The sequence below is a fragment of the Lepidochelys kempii genome, chromosome 18 (genome assembly GCF_965140285.1).
Source record: "Lepidochelys kempii isolate rLepKem1 chromosome 18, rLepKem1.hap1, whole genome shotgun sequence".
NCBI classification, from domain to species: domain Eukaryota; kingdom Metazoa; phylum Chordata; order Testudines; family Cheloniidae; genus Lepidochelys; species Lepidochelys kempii.
Window position 1 is genome coordinate 21,043,218 of NC_136397.1, and position 24,152 is coordinate 21,067,369.

The following is a 24,152-nucleotide window of genomic DNA, read 5'->3' on the forward strand; positions in this document are numbered from 1 at the left end:
GTAAATGTCTCCTCTGTAAAAACTCTCCCTTTGTATGTTTTCTCTGTCTTGAGGCTCCCGATTTGCCAGAGAGGCCCCCTGACCTTGCCATGTTACATTCAGCGCTCTCATCTCATCCCTCTCCCCGGCACTCTCCCTTGCCCCTGTGCCACATCCCAGCCTGGCCACGGATCCTGCCCCAGCTGAGGAGACCCTGCTCCTGGGGACCTTCCAGAGGCTGTCAAATGCGGGGTTCCTGTGGTCTCTCCCCTCCCCTCCCGTGTGGAAAGGGCTGTGGGAGAGGTGGGCTCTGGGTGGAAGGGGAGCTATTTCTCAGAGTCCGTGTGTAATTTCCTGGCTCGTGTCCTCCCTCCAGAGCCCCGGCTCTATCAGGAGATCCGTGAGAGAGGGCTGAACTCCATCAACCATGAGTCAGACGATGACTTGCTGGAGGAGGACTCCAATGTGGAGGAGCATTCTGCTCCTGCCACCATCGTGGTGAAAAGCTATCGCCCCGCCCAGGTGACCTGGAGCCAGCTACCTGAGGTAGGGAGCAGGAGCCCTGCCTCACACTCTGCCACTTTGTCCTGTCCTCGAATGCTCCCTGTGGCGTGCCAGAGAGAGCCCGCTGCTGCTGCTCCCGCTCACTCCAGGCAAACTACCAGAGGGATTTCTAGTCCTGGACTCTGGTTTTCCTTCTCTTTCAGTATCCCACGGTGTGGGCCCCTGCTGCCGGTGGGGCTGGGGCGAGCAGGGCTGCGTAGATGGTGTGGGCTTGTACTAATGTGCAGAAAGGAGCTTGATCCGTTGCACAGAGGAGCAGATGTATCTGGGTTGAAGGTTGCTGTTTTCTCTCTTTGAACCAGACTTGGAGCTCACTGCAGGCGAATCTCCCTAGGGGCTGGGGAGGTTTTATGAGCACTTTTTTTAAAATTTGGCTCAGAGCTGGGTTTGAGTCTGTGTAAATCTTGCTAAGCCAGGAAATGGATGTGACCCACAGGAGTAGTGGCTGCTTTCCCCACCCCCAACCAAATTAAATGGGGTTTTAACACCACGAGGCTGGGGGCTTGAGAGTCAGTGTTCCTGACTGTCACTGGCTTGCTCTGTCAACATGGGCAAGTGTCTGAGTACACCCAGCTGTAGGACGGGGCGGCTGCCTCAGGGTGTGGCTGGCAGGAGGAAAGGTAAATGTTCATAAACCTTCACAGAGAAGGAGCTGATCGCTGGTCAAAGGGTTTAGTAAAAGAAAATCCCTTTCACTTTCCTTGCCAAAGCAGATGAGATCCATATTAGCGTCTAATTGGTTATCAGCCCAGGTCCCTGGGCTCTCATTCCAGATAGACCTCAGCATCCAATGTGCGTGTATCCGTCCGTCCCAAAAGCTTCCTAAACTCATTTATTTGATATTTCTGTTTGATAGAGGGGTCACATCAGGAGAAAAACAAATGCCTTTTACACTTCCCAATAATAGTAAAGGCTGCTATAGGAGAGTATAAATCTTTATGAAAATCATGATTCATTGTTCGCCTGGACTAGAATATGACCTCCAAGGGTCATTGCCTCCGAGGCTGCAAGTCTGTTTTCATGGTTTGGTTATTCACCGCCCGTTCCCATCCCATTACAATTATTAGACTTCTCAAGAGATGCCTCCAAGAGAGTCACTTGTAAGACCCAGTAATGAAGTTTAACACCTGACAGCTCTCCGGCAGGCCAGTTTAGCAACTGTTAGTACCTGCTTCAGTGGTTTGCTTTGGCCGAGGGTGTTGTGGAAATAGTGACCTGATAACTCTCAAACCAAGAGGTTCTACTCTACCATAGCACCCTGCAAGGTTGGGGTATCTCATGCTCCCGATGCAATCCGATTATTTGCAAAGGTCAGGAAGAATCTGTCCCGGGATACAGTTTTTCACCATTGACCACATGCATTGGGAATGATTTTAATCCTCCTTTGAATCATCTGTTGTTTGCTGCTGGAGGCAAAGTGCCAGGTTGGGTGTCTGACCTGCTATGTCGGCTCTTACATCCTTAGACCACAGAATGCAGGAGGCTGGGGAGAGCTCCTGCCGGATGCCTGGGGCAATGGTGCACCATGTGTGATGGCTTTCCCGGCCTGCGTGCGGGACTCCGTATTTGGTGCTGGGAGCAGCACTGCCCTTCACGCTCAGCGTGATTTTTCTCTGTCGTTCAGGTGCAGGAAGCAGGCATCCTAGAAAGAATAACCCCAGAGGAACGCAAAAGGCAAGAGGTGAGAGAAGCTGTTCTGCATACGTGAGGGCTCCGTCAGTCAGCTGGGGTTAGGTTAACGGGAGCCTTGTCCTAGGAGAGCCTTCTCGGGTGCACTACTGGGTGCATTAGTGAACCTACTGCTGGTGGTGACCATTGCTATGTTTCAATCAATGGCTGAGGTCTTCCGGCCTCTCCGTGGAATGACGCTGCCACGGTGTCAAGTTTCTCTAGCCTCTTACAGTCCAGCGTGTGTGTAGTTGTTGCACCATCATGTCGCTTCACTCATTCACATTGTCTATGGGAATGATTGCTGCTCAGATGTTTCAGTCCTCATGGGTATGTTGTTGTTGTTTTCCCCCCGGTACCCCATTGATCAGGCGATCTTTGAGATTATCACCTCTGAATACTCCTACCTGCACAGCCTGGGTATCCTGGTGTGTCACTTCATGAAATCCGAAGAGCTGAAGGAGACAATGACCCAGACTGAGCACCATCACCTCTTCTCCAACATCGGCGAGATCCTGAGCATCAGCAAAAGGTAAATCTTGGAGGCGAGCGCATGGGGAAAATCTACCCAGTAGTGGTGCCTATCGGGGTGCTGGGGAGGGGAAGAGGGGAGCGCGCACACCCCCGGTTTTTGCAGTTGCTTAAAGTTCCATAGGCCCTGTGGGGGCCTGACCCCAACCACTTTTAAGCAGTGGTCCTGTCCTAAATCAGTACAGCTGCCGCTGGATCGGTCTAGAGTGTTGCTCTGACTGCTTGGTCCCAGCACCACTGAACCTTGGCCTGGCTGCCCCTCTGTACAGATGGAGGGCAGCTGGGCCTAGTGATGTTACAACCTGGCTCACCTGTACACTGGAGCGCCAGGGAGTCTAAGAACTCAACTCCTGGCGGCGGCAGCTCGTACACTGTATGGGTAAGAGAGAGGGGAGGCTCCCTGGCCAAGAGAGACCTGGGGTCCCTGTTGGTGGGGGGTACAGGGACCAGAATCTGCCCCATCCTCCAAGAAATAGCTGAATTGGCACCAGGACTTTTCACAGATGTTAAGACCAGAGGGGGCCATTGTGTTCATCCAGTCTCACCTACGTAGCCCAGGCCGGAGACCCTCACGCTGTGATTCCTCCATCCAGCCCATAACTTCTGCTTAGCTGCAGCTTATGCTTTAGAAAAGCATCGAGTCTTGAGTTAAAGACCCTGAGTGATTGGGAATTCCCTGTGTCCCATGGTTGGCTGCCCTCCCTATTTAAATATGATTCATTTTGTTGAAGGAACAACTGGGGGGGCACCGCCATAGGTCTGTGTGTAATCTGTTGTTAGCAAACGTACCATTTACCCTCCTGCCTCCCCTTCCCCTCTGCTAAGCCCCTGTACCACGGTGCCGAGCCCACCTGACTGGCATACCAGGGAGCTAGCATCGTGAGTATGTCCATGTGGCTAGTGTCTACAGGGTTGTGTTCTCTGTGCAGACAGGGACGAGCACACAGGGCCCTTCCTCGAACTAGGCAGCCCAAGGCCTCCTGGTGCTGCTGCTCTGCAGTGCCAGGTTGTCTGGTGAAGTTTGCGTCCTTGGGTAGGGAGGTCCTGTTGATTAAAGCTGCGCTCAAACCTGCGTAGACTCCACTGGGCTCCCTGGACTGGTTTCAAATTCTCACCCTTGTGCCCTAGAAGAGCCTTGTTGTAAAAGTAAATTTTGTGGGGTGTCTTCTCCCTTCGTCTCTCTGGCCCAGTGACACAGGCATAGGTGCATCTCATGGCAAAGCCCTGGGCAAGTTTAGACATGACAGTGGCTGGTAGAGCAGAGGCTGCCTGGGAGCCTTCCAACAAGCCACTACTTGTTCTGCCCCAGCTCACTGAGAGGCTGCCGAAAGCGAAATGGCTGCATCCCTAACCCGCCAATGCCGGCTTGGCCTCTGCTCTTGAGGAGGGGATGAACCTTTCTGGCCTTGCGCTGAACCTAAAGCTTGTTGGCTGTCAGCGAGCTGGGCTGTGTGAAAAATGAACAAAGGCAAGCACGGGCCAAAGACTCGACAAGGCCTGGGAGCCTGTGTTGGGGGTGTTCCAGGGACTTGCAACCTGTAGCAGATGGGTGCTCTGTGAATGTCTGACTTACAGCTTGCTCTGTGAGAGAGCAGGACCGGAACTGGCCTGGAGAGGGTTTTGGCAGGGAGGGAGCAATAAAATTACTCCTCAAACAACTGACATGAAGAATCTGTTGGGGGCAGGGCGGGGAGGGATAGGCACAGGACTGAGAACCAGGAACTCTGGAGTACTAATCCCAACTCTGGGACATTAGGTGAGTCACTTGACCACTGTGTGCCTTGGGGTCCCCTTCAGTGAAAGAAGTGGGGGGAGGGGGAGCTGATTCCTTTGGCCCTTGGGAGGGGAGAGGACCTGTATCATAAGCAATATCGCTGTCACTGATTAAAAAATCAGTTGCTTCACCTTCCTGAGCAATAACCAGTTAAAACAAAGTCATAAAAGCTAAACATAATTATTCAGCGGGCGGACGGGCTAATCTGTGCCGCCTTCCTCCCCCCTCCCCCCAACCTTGCTTTCAGGGAGGTCCCTTCCCTCAGTGCGTATGGGCCAGGAGGGATTTCTTGTCTTTCTATGCTGCACTAGCTCGCCTGGCCTCGGGTCTGCAGTGCTGAGAGAACAGAGCCCTCGTTCTCCTGGAGCAGTGGATCTGCCTCCAGCTGCTGAGCAATTCTAGGCGTTTGCAAAGCTCAGAGCCGACCATCCTGCTCCGAGCTGGGTCTCCCAGGGCAGAGGGAAATCCATCATTCTGTCAGTTAGAACCTAACTTTTTTCCAAAAGCCCTCTGTGTGCGTATGGAAGCTTTTTGCTGGCTCTCTCCTCCCCCGAGGTCCGTGCTGACTGACTGTAATGTGATGCATGGCCCAGGTGCTCTTGGCTTGGGGCTCTTTCTTTTAAGACCTATTGCAAAGCCTCCCCTCTCTGCTATGAGACCTGTAGTGAGAGCTCATTATATGGAGCTCCTGGGTCTCTGGAGATCTGAAATAACACATGCGTGCGCATACATCAGAATAGACTGAGACCTGCCAGGGCCCCCCTGTCCTGGGTGGCCAAGCGTCAGACCCAAACCTGGTGACCATGTGAGCAAGAATGGCCCTCGTGAGGCATTGAATCCCAGTTACGTTCCATTAGCGCCGGGGGTGATGGCTTATCCCTTTCTAAGATTGGGGCAGTGTGTGCGTAATGCCTCTAGAGGCTCGAACCCAAACCCCACACCTGAACTTGGGGGAGTTTCAGATTCAATTCCAGATGCTGGGGCTGCGAGCCTGTCTCTCTGTTGAACCGTGCATGTGTGTTCCTGTGGATTCTGTCTCTGAGCGTGTCTAGGGAATGTCCCTTGTGAAGTGAGTTCTGATATTTAGGACCATGAACTATTCCTGGGAGGAAATTTCAGATGCTGAGGCTTAAGCCCCTCTTATCACCTCTCCCTGTTCACGTGCTACTGGCTGGCAGGCCACGTGGCTGTGCTGAGCTGGCTCTGTGCTTCAGGGGTCTCTGAGATTTCCCTTCTCTCCTGGGCCAGGAGTTCTGGATTCTCACTTGGGGAAGCTTCCCCTCTCTGCACCCTGTGGCGGGGTGAGGTATGTGCGGGAGAGGCAGACTCAGCAGGGAACAGGATAATTGCAGCTTAGCACGCTGCATGCTCCTCCCCAGCATTCTGCTATTTCCTTTAGGCCCATATAAAATCCCCCTTGATTGCACACACACCCCCATGTGACACCTGCTTGTTCTGGGAAGTGACTCTGTGGGCTTGACACCCAGGAGCTGCACCTCCCTGGGGCTGAAACATAGAAAGGAAGTTTAGAGTTACACTGTCCTGCTGGCCTCACCACATACATAGCTCCCTGCCTCCCTGCAGGCAGCTTCTAACAGCTCTGCTGGCAGTGGCTGGCTTTTTGTTTTTAAAGTCCCTTCTAAGGAAAGAGTCAATCTTGGTTCCCTAGTAGATTTCCTCCTATGTCTTAATCTGAGCTTTCTGGCTGTCATGGTAGCAGATCTGCCTTAAAATAGTACACAGGTAGATGGAGAAATCAGTCCTGGTGCTGCAGGCTGGCTGGGGCATGATGTCTGAGGCAGGGTGTCTCTCTGATAGCATGGGAGAAGAGCCATAGTCCTCTCTGGATGTTTATAGCTTGGTCTGCCCAAATGTTACACCCTCCCCGAGGACACTTCGGCAGCTTGCCGATAATCTAATGGCATGGAAACTCTCCCAGGAACACCCACTACCGCGAATTGCATGTTGGCTGAGTTTGCTGGTCAGCAGGTGGGAACACAGCCATTGGGGGGAGCAGACTTGTCTCTGCCTTGGTAGAATTTGGGCTTGTCTGCACAGGGTAAGTGACCGGAATAGCTGTTATGAGATAAATGATTCCAGAATAGCGATGCTGGAATAGCTCCCTCTGTGGACCCTCTGTTCCGGAATAGGAGTCACTTTGTTTCAGGATAATTACTCTGCTTTGGAAGCACACTAACTCTAAGAAAAAAAGGGACTTCTATTCTGGAGCAAAGCATCCATGTGGGAAGCTATTCTACAGTAGCTATTTTGGGCAGTTTCTTCATGTAGACAAGCCCTTGCTAGTCTCTGCAGCCTCATGCAGGGTAGTCACAGCCACGTGGGCCAAGCTCCTCCTGTTCTACCAGGTGTTTGTGAATCACCCACTTAATCAGAAGTGGCCTTGGCTTTTGGACCAGATATTGTAGCCTAGTTAGGGGTTTGTTTTTTTGTTTTTTCTTCCTGAGCTGAACTGTGAGGAGGAGGTGCACTGGAGGAAGAGCTGATAACACTGATAGGAAAAAGTCTCTAGAACACAGGACATTAAATAAGGGAGCGAAGTCCATTGAATGGAAAGCCATTGGTATGGGGAGAGGCAAGATGAATCCAGGGATGAGTAAGAAGTTCTATGAGACAAAAGAAGTGGCGAGCCGGCAGATCTTGGTAAGGGAACTTGGTAAGAGAGCATCCCTGTATGCAGACACACATAGTCTGCTTCCTGTGACCCCACCAATTTGCCCTGTGTGTGTTTGTTCTTGGCAGTTTTTTTGAGGACTTGGAGAAGCGGCACCAGGAAAATATACTGATCCCCAACATCAGCGACATCCTGGAGAATCACGTGTCAAACCGCTTCAACCCTTACGTCGTCTACTGCTCCAACGAAGTCTACCAGCAAAGGACGCTACAGAAGCTTCTGTGAGTTATTGCTGCACAGCAGGGCTTTGGGGTCTGTAACTAGCCAGTAGTAATCCAGGCTGAGCCACGCATGGCGACTTTCCATGAGTTTTGCACTCCCGCCAGTGAGTCACGCACAGCAAATTCTCCTGTAACTCGGATGTCTCCTTTTTCAAGGAATTCATGCCTGTCCCCAGGCTGCAGTGTGCTTGCTATTCAAGGCTAGATGTGGGGACGATCCTCTACTAGTTGGGACAGTGACTGTGGGACCTACCTTCAGCTAGCAATAGCATGATTGTTTGGGATTGTTTGTTCTGTGTGAGCAGAGGTGGTGTAATGAGGGGGGAGGAAGGGCATCCAAGAATGTCCTCGCCACTCACAAATTATCAACATCCAGAGAGGAAGTGCTTTCAGGGTGGATCCGTTCCCTTCCTGGATCTGGAGACTCGTGGCTGTGGAGGGGCTCTGACCCCAGCCTAGAAGCGAGGATCTCTCGCTGGGATGTCTGTGTTTTCCAAACAGTCAGGCTTTCTCCGGCTCATGCCAAGGTCATGTCATCCATTGCGATGTCAGTACTGATATAATCACCCGTGGGGAGGACTGAGTGTTTCCAGTGCCTTTTCTTAAGCTCCAAGGGGATTAATACAGGCATTATCTGAACCAAGCATGTGTCCCAATTGTTAACGTCTCCCTGGGTGCTGTAACCAACTGTTAGAAACCCTGGAGAACCCACGTCATGTCTGGGCCATTAGCTTCTCTAGCACATGAAGGGTCTGGAAAGCCCAAGCCTAATGGAGGATCCTTGTGTCCCATTTTAGAAACACGAATGCTACGTTTAAAGAGGCCTTGAAACAAATTGAGAGGAAGCCAGAGTGTGGTGGCCTGCCCATGAGCTCCTTCCTCATCCTCCCCATGCAAAGAGTAACACGCCTCCCTCTGCTTATGGACGTAAGTAAGAACCAGCAAGTGGAATTCCCTGGCACCTTTCAAAGGGACCGAGTGCATTGATCTCACTGTGCCCTGCCATGAATCTAGCACAGCAGAGTGCTTGAGACCTGCCTCCTGGCGGTCTTTGGCTGGTGTTATAGCTATGCAAGGAAGGTTCGGTTCGGAAACTGACCAGAATCTTTGTCCGGAACTTGAACTCCAGCCCAGAATGCTGGTTGGCCCTATTCCCTACTTCCTTCAATGCACAGTCTGCTATGGAAGGACCCTGTGTGGCTTATGATGTCTCTCATCCCTATCGCTCTGCCCTGGTTCCTCAATTACTTTTTTCACAGTCTAATGCCGCTGCCTTGCCCCGAGGGAGGAGATGCAAAGGCCTAGGGTAGGAAATGGTCTGCAAAACTGAGACTCTGTTCAATGCCCAAAAAAGCACCAGGGGTGTGGCATCTAGGTCATGCAGTGGGGAAAGCCTGGAGCTCCCCTGGTTGGGCCAGCAGTGATGTGCACGAGGAAGTTCGGGAGAGAGCAGTCTTTGAAAGATTCATCCCCTCTGTGCAATCCCTGAATCCAGCAACCCTCAAATGGGGTGGGTCGGGCGGGGGGGCGGAGAGCCAGTTTAGCTTTGCTCAACACAGCTAGTTTCTGCAAAGGGATGAGAACATGTTAATATCCTTGTTTTCTTTACGGCCCCTATGTAGCATCTACAAGAAACACCAAGAGGCCAAGTGGAAAAGATGCCTCCAAGTAGCAAAATGATTGCTTCTCCTGGTTTTGTTTATAATTCCCTCAGTGTTGCATGCATCCTTCCCTCCCTCACTTGCAGGTGCTAGTTATGAGCTCCCACCTGGGAGAGGACCCTGGGTTTGTCACATCCTAGAACCTGTGGGGGAATAGAGCAAAGCCGTTTAAATTGACGTTTGTTTTGGAAGGATCCTCTAATGTTCTCTCCACCTTCTAGACGGTTTGTCAGAAAACCAGCGTGGACAGCACAGCCTACGAAGCTGCCACCCAAGCCCTGAAAGCCATCAGCAAGGTGAGGCATCTGCAGCCTTGGAAGGAAGGAAGAAGCTGTACGTATTGTCCAGTAGTAAACTGCAGGTGCTTTGCCTCGCTGCAAGAATACCTGCCGTGCTTACGTGTTACACAGGAGACCTGATCCTTGGGGCTGCGAGGACTTCCCGAGTCAGCCACATGAGTTACAGTGCCTTTACCCTTTTGCTGCTCTACGCATCTAGAGGCATCTGATCCCCTCTGAGAGTACTTCAACATTATAAATCAAAGAATTAGCCACCTCTTCCCCCCCTGCCCAAACACAGGATTGTGATCATTCCTGCCATTAGTGTTAAAGTAGCCTCTTCCCCCACACTAAGAGGCTGCTGTATTCTGGCCTCTGTGAGCCAGTGATGGGGTGGGGGGGTACATGTGCATGGTTTAACTGCACTGAAGGGAAGCTGTCAGTGGAAGAGACGCCGCTAGCACTGTAGTCTGAAGCTGCATACTGTCGAGGGGCCATGCTCTCCGCTGTAATTAACAACTCGTCTCACATTCCCTGTGGTCTGTAAAGCAGTCTCCCTCAGACAGCTACTAAAACGGGACCTTCCACCCAGTGCCTCCCAGGATGGCTTTGAAGGGAGGTGGAGCGCTTCACTGCTGTGTCTGAGACGAGAAGCGGGGAAAAGCAGACTGCCTTGCTCCAGAACAGCCCAAGGTCCCTGATTCAGAAGGATCTGGTAGCACTTGAGAGGATGCTCTGAGAGATCCTGAAGTCAGATGGCAGTCCAGCCGAGGAGAGGAGGGAATAGTGAGTGGAGAGGGAAAGCGCAGAGTTTGACTCCACTGAAACTGTCCTAGCGTTGCCGAATCATATAGGCTTTAGGCTTGGGAGCAAAGGAGTGATCAGTCAAGCACCTGTAGCTGCTAGCTGTCCAGAACAGAGATGAAAGGCCAGCTGATCAGCAAGGATCCTAGTTTTCTGTGATATAACCAAAATTCTCCAATAAAAAAATCTGTTTTCCTGCAATTAAAATGAAACACTGAACTTCAGTTTCCCTTGCCACAATATCTATAGATATCAGTTGAGCACAATGTTTTATTGATATATATTTACAATTTTAAGCAAATTCTAAGCCTACCAGTGCCATTAGTCATTATTATAAAATAAAATTAATAGAATGATCCAGTCCCAGTGCAGTGTGTGTTTACTGCTGTCGATGGCCCTGCTGTTTCAGCCTCTTGTTTTCGTTTTTCATTCAGTTTGTTTAGCACTTTCCATGTGTTCCACAATTGAGAGATCACTTGATCGTTACCTGTTAGGTTCACTCCCTCTGGGGCAGATGGCATTGGCCACTGTCAGAGACAGGATACTGGGCTTGATGGACCTTTGGTCTGACCCAGTATGGCCGTTCTTATGTCTGCCTTTGAATGTAATGTACAGCCTTGCTGCATACAGTACAGAATGGTACATTACCATCAATGTGAAATTTGTCCTTGCCAAACTCAGTGACACAGTCTTCAGAGGTGATTTTTAAAGTTTTTGGCATCTTTTCATAACTTTAGTTACTCTCATCTGGAGGCTGAAATGAAATTGGACATGAACCTCTGTACACCGTTGAGTAACCTCTATATGCTGGAAGCAGTTTATTGGAGTATGTTTAGCTATGTAAATTTAAAGTGCATTCAGAAATCAACCACAAGAGGGGGAGATTACGTGCATTGAATAAGTGACACTGTTCCTCTCTGTAAAAGTTAGTTAATTTAATATGTTTTTATTTTTTCACAAAATGCATTTTTTCACAAAAATAAAGATTCTCTTTAAAATCGCATATTCCGCATTTTTCCATGGCAAACAGATTTCTAGGATCCCCTTTGATCAGGCATGTTTGGGCCATGAAGCGGGGAGCAGGAAGGGTGGCCGCTGCCTGTTGTCACCCTTAAATCAGTTGAGTCCTAGGCAGTGTTGCCAGGAGTTGCGTAGCGAAAGGCAGGGGGAGGGAACTGCATTTATTTTGCTTTCCAGCAAGAGAGGAAGTAAAGGCTGGAAAATCTTGGTGAGAGCAGGCAAAAATGGCCCAGCATTGCAAGCCTGTCATGGCTCCGGTGGAAAAGAGGGTGCTTTAAAGTAGCAAACCAATTCTTCTTCCAAACTTTTACATCTCTGGTGCATATCTCCAACCGTCCTGCCTCACTTCATGCCTCAGTTTAGTGGCAGTGAAGAACTCCAGGCTGTCCAATTATGTCCACTGTGTAGAAAGAGAACGCAAGCTAAGCTTTGGGATAATTCTGTCTTTCTGCTTCTAGCTAGTTAAGAAATGCAATGAGGGAGCCCACACGATGGAGAGGACTGAGCAGATGTACACACTTCAGAAACACCTAGAGTTTGGAAAGATCAAGGTGAGGAGTCCTCTTTGCTGGAAATGTGCCCTGGGCTTCTCTTCTTATGCTTTGCAGTGATGGTAGCTTTTTCAATACTTGCAGCCAGATTGGCAAAGGTATTTAGGCACCTAGTGAACATTACTAAAATGCCAGAGTGAGTTAGGCACCTAGCTCGCATTGAAAATCCGTCTGTCTCTTAAGAGTTTTATATTGTTGCTGTCATTTAAAACAAGAACTTTGGTTGATTTGAGTGAACAGTCTCTCGCTCAAAAGCTGTTTATCCAGCTGTATCTTTTACTACCATTTAAAATTGAAGATGCAAACTGTTAACATGCAATATTGGATCTCTGGGCTTTTTGCCGAGAGCGCTGTCAACCTGCTGGCACTCCGTACACACTACCAGTCGGGAGATCAGAACAGAAGGGTGGGACTAATTACTTTAAGAACTGCTGTGCATTTAAAAGAATTTCTTTTGAGGCCAATCCCGCTGGTGGGAGGAGCAAGAGAAATGAAGTTACTGTTGTCACTCTACGTGGTCTGGGGATGGTTTCATGCAGCTAAAATAGCTGTCTCTTGTTCTACCAGGGAACTCCTTCAATACTAGCTCACTAAAGGCCAGATTTTCAGAATTGCCCAGTGCCCAAGTTAAGTCCAGATTTTTTTTTCAAAGAGCCCAGCTCTCAACATCTGGCCTTACAATGGCTGCGTAGTTCTCCATTGACTATGCAATCGGGGACTTTTGATCACTTCAGACTCTTCTTTTACTGTTGCTATTGTGTCCCAAAATTGACTACATTTCTTGTTGCAGCCTTTCCCACTGATTTCAGCTTCCCGCTGGCTGCTGAAAAGAGGGGAGATCTCCCTTTCCCATTCAGAAGATGCTGGTATCTTCCGCAAAGGTTTTGGCCGGGCTAACTGCTACCTTTTTGTGTTTAATGACGTCCTGATTGTAACCAAGAAGAAAAGGTAAGGGAGGATATTTATGGTCTCTTCTTGTTGAGCTCATAAGAAGAGACTTTATCAATTGCCTCATCTGAAGCAGTCAGTAGTACTGAGGGTGCATTACCTAGTGGTAAATTACTGTCTCATGAATAGAAAAGGAGGACTTGTGGCACCTTAGAGACTAACCAATTTATTTGAGCATGAGCTTTCGTGAGCTACAGCTCACTTCATCAGATGCATGATCTCATGAATGTCTGCCTGTGTATTTGCAAAGCTAGAGCCCTAGTCGACTAGGTGGTTGAGAAGAATGACAGAGAGAGGTGGAGCATTCACGCCCATCACCGGTTTGAATCCATTCCATCGTGAGCGCAGTTGACCATCTGACTGTGGTTTGACACCTGTGTCGTTAAGCAAGCTGGTGCCCTTCCTCCAGCCCCAACACGACGGGCATCCTTATTTCAAAAAAACAAACCAAAACAACCCCCTTCCAGCTGGCGTTCCCTAGGTGCTACTGTTGAGAACCTCGGCAGAGAAGCCAGGGACTGAACGGGTCACGTCCCCCTCTTGCTGAGATGCTTGCTGCGGGATTGGGGCCTAGAGCGAATGGAATGGGACAGGTTTTTTGAGGCAAGTCTAAATGGTTTGTTTCAGCCAGCTCAAAATACTTCGATGTCTCACTTCACACCAGCTCATTTTAAAAAAACACACACACACACACACACACACAGGTGGAAAAGCACCTGAAGACGATGCAAAACAAAGAAGTGGGGGGTGGGGGGGAGAGGGGGGCAGAATCATTTCAGGTTGAACAAAATGTTTAGCTTGGCCTGAGACCAAGCAAATAAAAAAAAAAAAAAATATTTCCGGTCCAATGCAACTGAATATTTTCCCCCTGGATTTTCCAGTTTGGCTCCGAACCAAAAACCCCAGTGATGTCTCTCCACAGGTTATGGGTTAGGGGTGAGGTGGGTAGAAACTTGTTCCTGTCTCGCTGGGTATGAAGTGGCTCTACCCTCCAGTGCTGTCACTTGAACCTCTCTGATCAATGTTAGAGGCTAAAAAGGGCAAGAAATGCATTCGTTACAGGACAGCAGTCATCCCTGCCCTTTTATTAGTGAGCTCACCAAAGAGGAGGAGGGGGCACCAAGCCTTTTGTCCAAGACACTCCTTAGCCTGCAGCTATGAAGCTCTCCCTTTAACGGAATGTTTAAAACTTTGGATCTTTGACCAAATCCTTTGCTTACAAGTCATCAAATAGGAGCAATTTAGGTACACAAATTAACCCCATTGTGATGGCCCTTTTGCTGGAACCTATTGCTTCCAGCTATTCGGGAGCACTAACAATGGGCAGTGAAACCAGCGTGATGGAGCTGGCATCCACCGCCTGCTCTCAGAGGCCCAATTGAGGAGAGGTGGTGATGATCTTAAAACAAAACAAAAAAACCACCTCTCCCTCAAAATTTAAGCAGAGCACACAATATCAAGAATGAGAGAGGACAAGGAAGACAATAGCCAGTCTTTGGAATTTAAAGTAAAAACATGACCACCAAATCGCAGCCCTGCAAAGCTAGTATGAAAACTTACCCACCTGGGCACAACATTGACTTGGTCTCATGTGATATTTATAATACAGCAGCACCTGGAAGCCCTGGTCATGGATCAGGGCCCCATTCTGCTAGGAGCTTTACAGGCACAAGAACAAGATAGTCCTTTCCCCAAAGACCATACAGTCTAAAAGAAGATGGGGGTAGACTTTAATATTTGGTTTGCCTGACCAAAAAAGGGCACTTCCAGGAGAGCTCTTTGCAAGGCTGTGTTTATCTAGCTATCTACATAACCTTGCAAAGCTCATTTCACCAAAGGTAAGCACCTTCCCTCTGGTTCGTTCTGGTGCCATTTGTGCCAAGCTGGTACCACATAAAGAGGAATATTAGCCCTGCAAGGTTGCTTCTTAAACAGTTTTCTATAATTTGACTCCTTGGTTTCCTCTCACTCCCCCAGTTGGCACAGAGATCTGATTAAATTCTCTGCCTTCTGGATGTTTCTGTCTCTCGTGTTTGCCAGCCTTTAAAGTCTTTTGGGGTCACTTTTGTCTGTTTCCATTTGGAATCCTGTTGCTGCTGTGGGCAGGTGAGGATTGGATTTATATGGAAATAACTCACCACGGTCTACTGCTAGAGGAGTTAGAGTGAACTGCTGCTCCCGAGTAATTACTAACGTGCCAGCATGGATTCACCAAGGGAAGGTCATGCCTGACTAATCTAATCGCCTTTTATGATGAGATTACTGGTTCTGTGGATGAAGGGAAAGCAGTGGATGTATTGTTTCTTGACTTTAGCAAAGCTTTTGACACGGTCTCTCACAGTATTCTTGTCAGCAAGTTAAGGAAGTATGGGCTGGATGAATGCACTATAAGGTGGGTAGAAAGCTGGCTAGATTGTCGGGCTCAACGGGTAGTGATCAATGGCTCCATGTCTAGTTGGCAGCCGGTATCAAGTGGAGTGCCCCAAGGGTCGGTCCTGGGGCCGGTTTTGTTCAATATCTTCATAAATGATCTGGAGGATGGTGTGGATTGCACTCTCAGCAAATTTGCGGATGATACTAAACTGGGAGGAGTGGTAGATACGCTGGAGGGGAGGGATAGGATACAGAAGGACCTAGACAAATTGGAGGATTGGGCCAAAAGAAATCTGATGAGGTTCAATAAGGATAAGTGCAGGGTCCTGCACTTAGGACGGAAGAACCCAATGCACAGCTACAGACTAGGGACCGAATGGCTAGGCAGCAGTTCTGCGGAAAAGGACCTAGGGGTGACAGTGGACGAGAAGCTGGATATGAGTCAGCAGTGTGCCCTTGTTGCCAAGAAGGCCAATGGCATTTTGGGATGTACAAGTAGGGGCATAGCGAGCAGATCGAGGGACGTGATCGTTCCCCTCTATTCGACATTGGTGAGGCCTCATCTGGAGTACTGTGTCCAGTTTTGGGCCCCACACTTCAAGAAGAATGTGGATAAATTGGAGAGAGTCCAGCGAAGGGCAACAAAAATGATTAGGGGACTGGAACACATGAGTTATGAGGAGAGGCTGAGGGAGCTGGGATTGTTTAGCCTGCAGAAGAGAAGAATGAGGGGGGATTTGATAGCTGCTTTCAACTACCTGAAAGGGGGTTCCAAAGAGGATGGCTCTAGACTGTTCTCAATGGTAGCAGATGACAGAACGAGGAGTAATGGTCTCAAGTTGCAGTGGGGGAGGTTTAGATTGGATATTAGGAAAAACTTTTTCACTAAGAGGGTGGTGAAACACTGGAATGCGTTACCTAGGGAGGTGGTAGAATCTCCTTCCTTAGAGGTTTTTAAGGTCAGGCTTGACAAAGCCCTGGCTGGGATGATTTAACTGGGAATTGGTCCTGCTTCGAGCAGGGGGTTGGACTAGATGACCTTCTGGGGTCCCTTCCAACCCTGATATTCTATGATTCCATGACATGCTGAGGAGATGAAATGCGAATTTTCTCTCTGGGTGGGGATCTGTCTGCAATTCTGCCCGTTTCCGTGGCGCTCTCAGCGTATTATGGACTATATGCCCTTGAATGCTGCACCAGTTCCCATGGTGGCTTGAGAAATTCACCATCCCAGAAAAAGAAGTCCATGATTAAATGTTCAGTTGGCAACTGAACTCTGGGTTGCCAAGAGCCAAAATCAAACCAGCACCTGTCTCAAACACTCTCTGCTATTGGCTCTAGGACATGGTGGATTGTGATGGTCTGTGTGTTAGTCACGTGTCAAGGGCCTGATCCAGACAGCCCCTGCAGCAAAGAGATTACAGCCTAAACAAGGCGCAGAGAGAAATGAGTTGGCCCAGGTCATCCAGCAGGCTAGTGCCCTGTCCCCTGGATCATGCTGCTTCTCAACACGTAGGGCTAGTTCTCTGAAAACATCTGCTCCGTGCCAGTCACAAAAAGCCAACAGAATGTTAGGAAGCCTTAGGAAAGGGAGAGATAATAAGACCAAAAATATCATATTGCCTCTGTATAAATCCATTGTACACCCACAACTTGAATACTTTGTGCAGTTCTTGTCACCCTGTCTCATAAAAGATATTAGAATTGGAAAAGGTACAGAAATGATGAGGGGGATGGAACAGCTTCCACGTGAGGAGAGATTAAGATAGAGGTCTGTGATATCATGACTGGGGTGGAGAAAGTGAATAAGGAAGTGTTTTTTACCCCTTCACATAACACAAGAGTCACCCAATGAAATGAATAGTCAGCAGGTTTAAAAGAAACAAAAGGAAGAATTTCTTCATGCAACACGCAGTCAACCTATGGAACTCGTTGCTGGGGATGTTGTGAAGGCCAAAAATATAACAGGGTTCAAAAAAGAATTAGATAGCTGCATGGAGGACAGGTCCATCAATGGCTATTAGCCAAGATGGTCAGGAATGCAATACATGCCAGGCACTGGAAATGGCCGACAGGGGATGGGTCATTCACTGATTTCCCTGCTCTGTTCATTCTCTCTGAAGCGTCTGGCACTGGCCACTGTTGGAAGACAGGAAACTGGGCTAGATGGACCTTTGGTCTGAGCAAGTGTGGCCGTTCTTATGTTTTGAGGTCCAACCGCAGCCAGTAGCCAAGGTCGGATAGAGGACCGGTAGCAGCAGCTTTGCTGGCGTGATGGCATCTGCCCTTGAGGCTTCTGCCAGCACAGCTACGTTGGTCCCGTATCCCACTTCATCAGCCCCTGCTGTGCCAGCAGAAGTCTATAGGAGAGCCCAACCACTTGGCCTTGATGGGAGGCGGGAGTTAATGAGCTAAGAAAAGGCCTGATGGAACTACTAAGCTTTGTGTGTGTCTTGGCATTTGCTGGGCTCTGGTAAACCTTCAGGGAAGCTGCTTTCAAGACCGAGTTCCTGGCTCTGGAAGCAAGCAGCATGCCCAGCACTGGGAGGTTCTAACCCCGCTGTGCTTTGTTGCCTCTAGTGAGGAGAGCTACGCAGTTATGGACTATGCCAAGCTGGATCAGATAATGGTGGAGAAAATTGAAAGCCTTGACAGTCCCTCGTCTCCCCCTGGGAAGCCGGGGTCAAGTGGTGCAGCCCGTGGCCCGTGTAGCAGCCACTCGTTTCGAGTGATCATGAAGAGGAACAGCGAAGGGAAGGAGGAGACGATTGTGCTGTCGGCGGAGTCTCTGTGAGTGTTGCTCTGTGGGCTTCCTTCCTAAACATGCAGAGGGGCTGTGAATTTTTTTTCCTGGATTGTGGGTGGGGTGTGGGTTTTTTGTTGTTGTTGGGGTTTTTTTGAGGGAGAAACAGCATTTTATTAAATCTTTTCAAGATGGGGTGGGGAGGGGAGAACATGTTTAATCATATAGCACATGAATAAATACCTTAGAAAGGCCACCAAAACCTCTCCTCTCCCATAGCACAGAAATAAGTTTTTGCCTTAACTCTTCCCTGTTTGTCTTCTGCAAATTGTTGAGCTCTGCAGAGAAATTCCTTTCCCAAGGTCTCCAGCCTTGCTTCCCCCCTCCCTGCTTTGGAATCTCTAGACCATCAGCTGCTGCCTCCTTTTTGCTTTCTCTTTTATCCTTATCGACCTACCTTTCCCTTTCCCCTCGGGCCCTCAGTAACTTCCATTGGCTGCTGCTAAACCCTGTTCTCTCTTATGGAGGCTTGTCTTTCTCTTTCACTTCCTGCTGTTCTTAGGTCAAAATGGCACATGGTCCCATTATCCTGACGAGATCAGCCTTCATCCGTTAGACTCGATCCTGTTTCACAAGAAGCGACGGTTCTTTTGGGAATCCCCAAACTCTTGCCTCTGACCCTGGGGGTATATTTCAGCCACCTCCACCACTTTATTGTCTCACCTCATCTTTTCATTAATGCGTGACGCAGTCCTGTAGATACTCAGCAACCTCTTACACTGCTTCTGCTTCAAAGCTGCATCTCTCCGTGCCATCCTGCAGAGAATAAAGTCCAGACTCGCTTCATAGAGATTAAATTATTTGTTTAAAATAGCATCTTTCAGATGCTTCGCCCTTTTGGGAGAGGGTTGCTGGAATTTACCATGTGCAGGAGACCAGTATTTCTATCTTCTCTACAGCCTGGCAGAACCTTTTGGTTCTAATGCAAGGTATTTCCACGCTTGTTACCTGCACATAACAAGGTCTTTAACTCTTGACAGGAGTGACCGGGCTCGCTGGATCACTGCTCTGATGCACAGAGAAAACAAAACAGATGAAGTGGCTAGTAAAGGAGGTAAAACTTTATTAATAACCAGCCCTCAGTCATTAAGGTTTATTTTTAATGTCTGTAGCTTGCACACTGTCTGTTAATTATTGTACGACTCTCCCTGGTTAAGGACTAACTATCTCCTTCCAAAGGTCAAAGTCTCTGATTGGAAAGTTTGTGACTCCAAGGGATTCGCTTGTGCTGTGGACGTGCATGTATTAAATATGAAAGAGTCTAATTCTCCTTTTGGGAGACCCATTCTAATCTGTTGCATGTTCTCCTGCTACCAGCATTTGCCTCCCATGAAGATATCAGACCTTTTACTCAAGAGCCGCAGTTAACTCTAATCTGTCCCTTTACGATTCTGTCATTGGCTTGTGAGCTCCTTATAAAGGTGGGCGGGATGCTAAATAAGGGAAAGGAAATGGTTCTCCTTGGAGGAGGAATGCTCTTCCGAATAGAATAAGAGAAAGGGAGACTTTTGCTCCCTCTGCTGGCTCTGCCTCAGCAGCTGCTAACTCGCATGGTCCTGTGACTCCAAAATCCTTTCTTGTCTGGGAATATACCAGGAAGTGAACAAAAATGTCATGTTAATTCCAAGCTCTTCAGAAATGGAAAGGGGGCGGGGGCGGGAATTATCTGCCAAATGAAAAGCTCAAAGCTGATCAAATAAAAAAAAACCTTCTTTCTCCAACTTCTGTTTAGCCCCACCAGCTGTGTGCATGGTCTCTGCAGCACGTAATTCAAATGGTTGCAGTTGATTTGATTGTTATGAATCTAGCATTGCCAGCCCCAAGTGTTGAAAATTTATGTCAGGGCCCTAAGCAAATCATGAGACTGGCTTAAAAATCATGGGATTTTTAAAATATTTATAAATGCTGGACAGGGGGGTTCGCCACTTCCTGGTTTCTGAGTTTTTAGTATTAACTCAGATCCTGTTTTCAGGCTTTTCTCCATGACCACAAGGGCTAATAACTTTTTAAATGAAAACTGAGACTCTCTGCTAATCACATGACTCCAGAAGCTGGGGCTTTCAGAGCCAGCTTCCCATCTCCCACCCCCTAGGTATTGCGACACTTGTGATAAAATTGTGAGATCTGGCAGCATTGTGAATCACCTTCCCAAAGACCCATAGCTCTGAACAGCCTGGGTAACAAACTCTTCATCAGCTCAAATCATAGAGAAGTCGTGTCCAAAGCTTTGCCAGTAAGAGCAAAGGGTGGGACTAGAGCCACTGGAAATGGGTACATTTTTGTTCCACTCATTTGGTTTGTGCCACCTCCTGCCGCTGTGTTGCTTTGCTTTGAGATTTGTGATCAAATGACCCTAAAACCCAAACTCGCCACATTTTGCCTGGTTTGGGGTCAAAACCATCAAGTTCCACAGGGCTCATCCCCAAAATTCTGCCTGCATCTGCTGTAAGCACTGTCACAAATATTAATAGGCCTGTAATCATTTATCTATAGTGCAGTGTCAGCTTTTAGGCTCTATCCATGCTATGAGCTAGTGGCATGATTTCCCCTGCTTCCGTACCTGTGTGCGCACCGGCCCTTGCCGAGCTCGCGTGAGTCCCAATAGCGCCGTCGAGCTCTGCTAGCTGAGCCATGCTGAGTATTTACTCTCCTGCCACCAGCAAGTTTGTACTCGGTGCGGCTCAGCCATGCCTCTCCTGCCACTGCAGCTAACAGTGCTGATTTACCCTCTCCTAGCTTGCTGAGAGCTAGCGCATGGGAGCAGGGGACTCCCCCCCCCCCCCCCCGGCTCGCAGGGAGACGTGCAGGCTGCCCTGAGAGCTTGCAGCCGCGCCCAGACGAGCCCAGCTCTGGACAGAGAGAGGGGGCTGAGCACAGGTGCAGAGAGGAGTAGAAGGCACCTCTTGCAGGTGTGGGTGTACGGTGGGATTGGAGCAGAGCATTAGGCTGCCCCAAGGGCTGGGGAACAGTGCCAGGGAGGTTGTGAAGTGGAGACTGGGTTGGGGAGCCCATGGGGTGGGGTACAGGAGGAACGAGAGCAGAGATGTGGGTGGGGTGAGCAGCACCTTGAAGTTGGTGTCTGAGTGCTTAGCTTGAGTGGTTGTGGGGCCGTCACTGGAACCTGAATCTGCTCTGGACTTGCTCATCTGCACCTGCATCTCGGTACCGTTTTACAGCTCTCCTTGCGCGAGCAAAGGTTGTCTGTCTTGTGCTTTGGGCCTCCCGTCCCTTAGGAGCTGGCAGTGATGCAGCAGGGCCTGTCCGCTCTGTGACCAGCCCTCTCCCGTCTACCTGTGACTGGAGCTCTGAGTGTTTGGCTGCAGGGTCCAGTTGAGCCATAGCATCATCCGGCATTTTGTCCAGTCCCGCTGCGCTTTGCGTTTCATTCAGTCTCCGCACTCTCTCTCTCTCTCTCCTTCAACTAGAGCTGAGACAAGTGGAGATAATCAGGGCCTACTTGGCTAAACAGACGGATGAGATTTTCCTGCAGCAGGCGGATGTCGTCTTGGTCCTCGATGAAGAGGATGGTAAGTGATTTGGCGAGACTGAGGTAACAAGCAGAGGAGGAAGAGTGGTCTGGAAGCTAGAGCAGGGGACTTGGAGCCATGACTCCTGAGTGCTGTTCTTGGCTCTGGGAAGGGAGTGTGATCTAGGGGGAGACGGGAGCCTAACCTGTGCTCTGGAAAGGTACCTCTTAGTTTTTGGAGCGGGTTTCCCTGGGCTCAGATCCTGATGCTGCCGGAATGCCATTTGACGTTGGGGAAGTCCCATCCCTTCACCACGTGAATCTCTGGGAAGAATGGCTCCACCTCGTGGAGGTGTTGTGGGAAGTGCTTTGAGGGCCGGGGATAGCAGACGCTGCCGAGTTACCCAGTGAATATGCCAGGACTGTATAGGAGCTGTCTGGAGCAGCAGCCAGATGTCCACGTGAACCCATAGCCCGCTGTGTCATTTGCAGTCATGACTAGAGCTGGTCAGAAACTTTCTGATGAAAGAGTTTCATTTTGGGTTGGATGCTCTGTCGTGTGCTCCCAGGCAGGGCTCTCTTGGACAGCTGGGGTGTCCAGGGTCCAAAACTCGAGGGATCTCTACGTGTGGGCTACCCCAGGGTCCCTGCCATGGAGCTGGGAGCCTGGAAGTGTGGGTCAAGCCAGGGCAGCTTCTTCCAGGCCTTGGGCAGTTCATGACTGGCTGGTGCCCTGGAGTGGGGGATTTGGAGCAGACTGTTTGTGTTCACCATCTAGGTGTTCTCTTTTCCCATCTAACTGAGAGCTTCACTCCCTCTCTTAGGCTGGTACTTGGGCGAGAGGCTGCGAGACGGCGAGAGAGGCTGGTTTCCCCAGTCGTGCGCTCAGCACATCACCAACCGCAATGCTGTGGAGAGCAATGTCCGCCGCATGGAGCGGCTGCGGATAGAGACGGACGTATGAGTCCCAGGCCCCGGGGGACGTTCTTTCTCTGGAGTGAGCCAGTTATAAGGCCACGAGCTGCAAGCCGGCTGAGCCCATAGACTATTGAGGAGAGGAAAGTCTGTGGTCCAGACCCGCCGATGCCCTCGGTGTCTCTCCCATGCAGCTGATCTTCGGAGCAAACTCCATTTCCCTTCCTTTTAAGAAAACGCTCTCTAGAGGAACTAACTTGACTCAGACCTGAGCATTTTGTGCAGAGAGGGGGACTGTGTAACCTCTGTGCATGCACTCAGGATGTGTCGTCATCTCTCTGAAGACTTCAGCAACCCTAGGAGCTACTTCACATCGTCTGATCTGCCCTGGCTCCTCATACGCAGCTTTTAATATCAGCTGGAATTTGCTGCATGGAATTTAAAGCCATGGCTTCTTGCTTTGAAATCCAACCCAGAGACGTCTCTGAAATATTCAAATGTGGAGCTGGGGCTTTAGTTAGATATTTCAGTTTGTGTCTCCAATTCACCTTTATTCTCTCTCTGCCATCGCCTATGGCTATTAGTCCTGGGGCAAGCACTTGTTAGGGACCGTAGTGGAACATACAGCAGGGTTCTTTGCAGCCACTGTATTGTGGGGAACACGTCCAGGTGTGGTTTGATAAATGTGTATCTATAAAATGGATATTTTTCCTTCTTAGTGATTTGAATAGTCTGTCCTCATTTTCAGTAGATGGTTAGCAGCTGTGTCTGGCTCTGCATTGGCTGGAGTGTTGGGGAGGCTCTGTCGAAGTGACCTGAGCCACTGAAAGTCTGAGCTTCATCCAAACCAGGGCAGGCTGCTTATGTGATTCTGCGCCCACACAGAGGGCAAATCTTTCACAGCTGGGGGCTTGGGGACGAAGGGGGGTGGGCAGCGAGTGCTCTCCAGCGTTCTTAACACTAACTAAGCGCAGGAGAAACTACCCAGTGCTCTGCATGCACCCTGCAGGAGAGGTTTGGGATTTGTCCTGCAGGGTGTTTCTAAGTTCGAAAAGGCCAGCTGAGTCTTCGTGAGGAGTGGTCGCCGAGACAGCATTGAGTCTCCAGGCTTCACGGTCCCGGCGCCTCGGAGGAGGCTATGCCAGTGCCTGGAACGAACCCTCTGCGGAACAACCCCTGCGACGCTTCCCCACGTAAGCGACCCGTTCTCAGGTGGATTTTCAGCCGGCACGTGTCTTGGGCTGGATGTTACGGGGGGAGGATGCATTTTCTGAGAGTCCAGGAGGCTTCAGGGCCATTTCAGTCAGGCTACAGCGAGGAGTCCTCTCATGGGTTAGAACGAAGAGTGCCTGGAAGCCAGCACTGCAGGTCAGGCTTGGAGAGAGAGGGACGGATTAATTTTATCCATTGCAATCTTTCTCCCTCCCTTTCAACCCGACCCCATCAACTCCCTGAGTAAATGCTAAGGAGAAGGTGACGGGGTAAGGAAAGAGCTAATGAGTGAGGAAAAAACTGGAACTAGCCAGCGGCTTGGGTACAAGGCAAACCGCTGTAATGGGAATTCCCTCTGGTCGGTGCTGCTGCTCCAGAAAATCTGTCATAACCTGTAGCTGCTCCGCTTCCCTTCAGAGGTTCCCATTTGGCTGTGTGGCCACCAGCGTTTCTCACACCGAGCAGGTTGTGAGCCAAGCCCACCAAAGAGCTCTCGAGAGCTGGGAACAGAGGCAGCCTTTCAAACCCACCTGCGGCCTCTGTCTGACCGGGAGTGGGCTCATTACTGAGTCTGGCTCACTTGAATCCATTCCTCCCTCTGTCCCCCACCCACCCCCCAAGGGGTTTCATGGAAATATCATCTAAGCCAGCCCTGTGGCTGATCCAGACTGCCTGGAGGATGTGAGTAGTTT

General features: G+C 49.7%; 1 protein-coding gene across 3 annotated transcripts in view; it reads left to right on the forward strand.

Moving 5' to 3' along the window:
* ARHGEF16 (Rho guanine nucleotide exchange factor 16) overlaps positions 1-22,966 on the forward strand; it is a 41,141-nt gene extending 18,175 nt beyond the window's left edge. For all 3 annotated transcript variants that reach the window (XM_073316609.2, XM_073316608.2, XM_073316610.2), the window contains exons 4-15: positions 356-525; positions 2,168-2,224; positions 2,583-2,743; positions 7,277-7,429; positions 8,227-8,356; positions 9,312-9,386; positions 11,651-11,743; positions 12,534-12,691; positions 17,645-17,854; positions 18,848-18,921; positions 21,293-21,394; positions 22,158-22,966. In XM_073316609.2, the coding sequence (XP_073172710.1) occupies positions 356-525; positions 2,168-2,224; positions 2,583-2,743; positions 7,277-7,429; positions 8,227-8,356; positions 9,312-9,386; positions 11,651-11,743; positions 12,534-12,691; positions 17,645-17,854; positions 18,848-18,921; positions 21,293-21,394; positions 22,158-22,297 (1,523 nt within the window). In that variant the 3' untranslated portion in view covers positions 22,298-22,966. The remainder of the gene's footprint in view (positions 1-355; positions 526-2,167; positions 2,225-2,582; positions 2,744-7,276; positions 7,430-8,226; positions 8,357-9,311; positions 9,387-11,650; positions 11,744-12,533; positions 12,692-17,644; positions 17,855-18,847; positions 18,922-21,292; positions 21,395-22,157) is intronic.
* Positions 22,967-24,152: the final 1,186 nt, after the last annotated feature.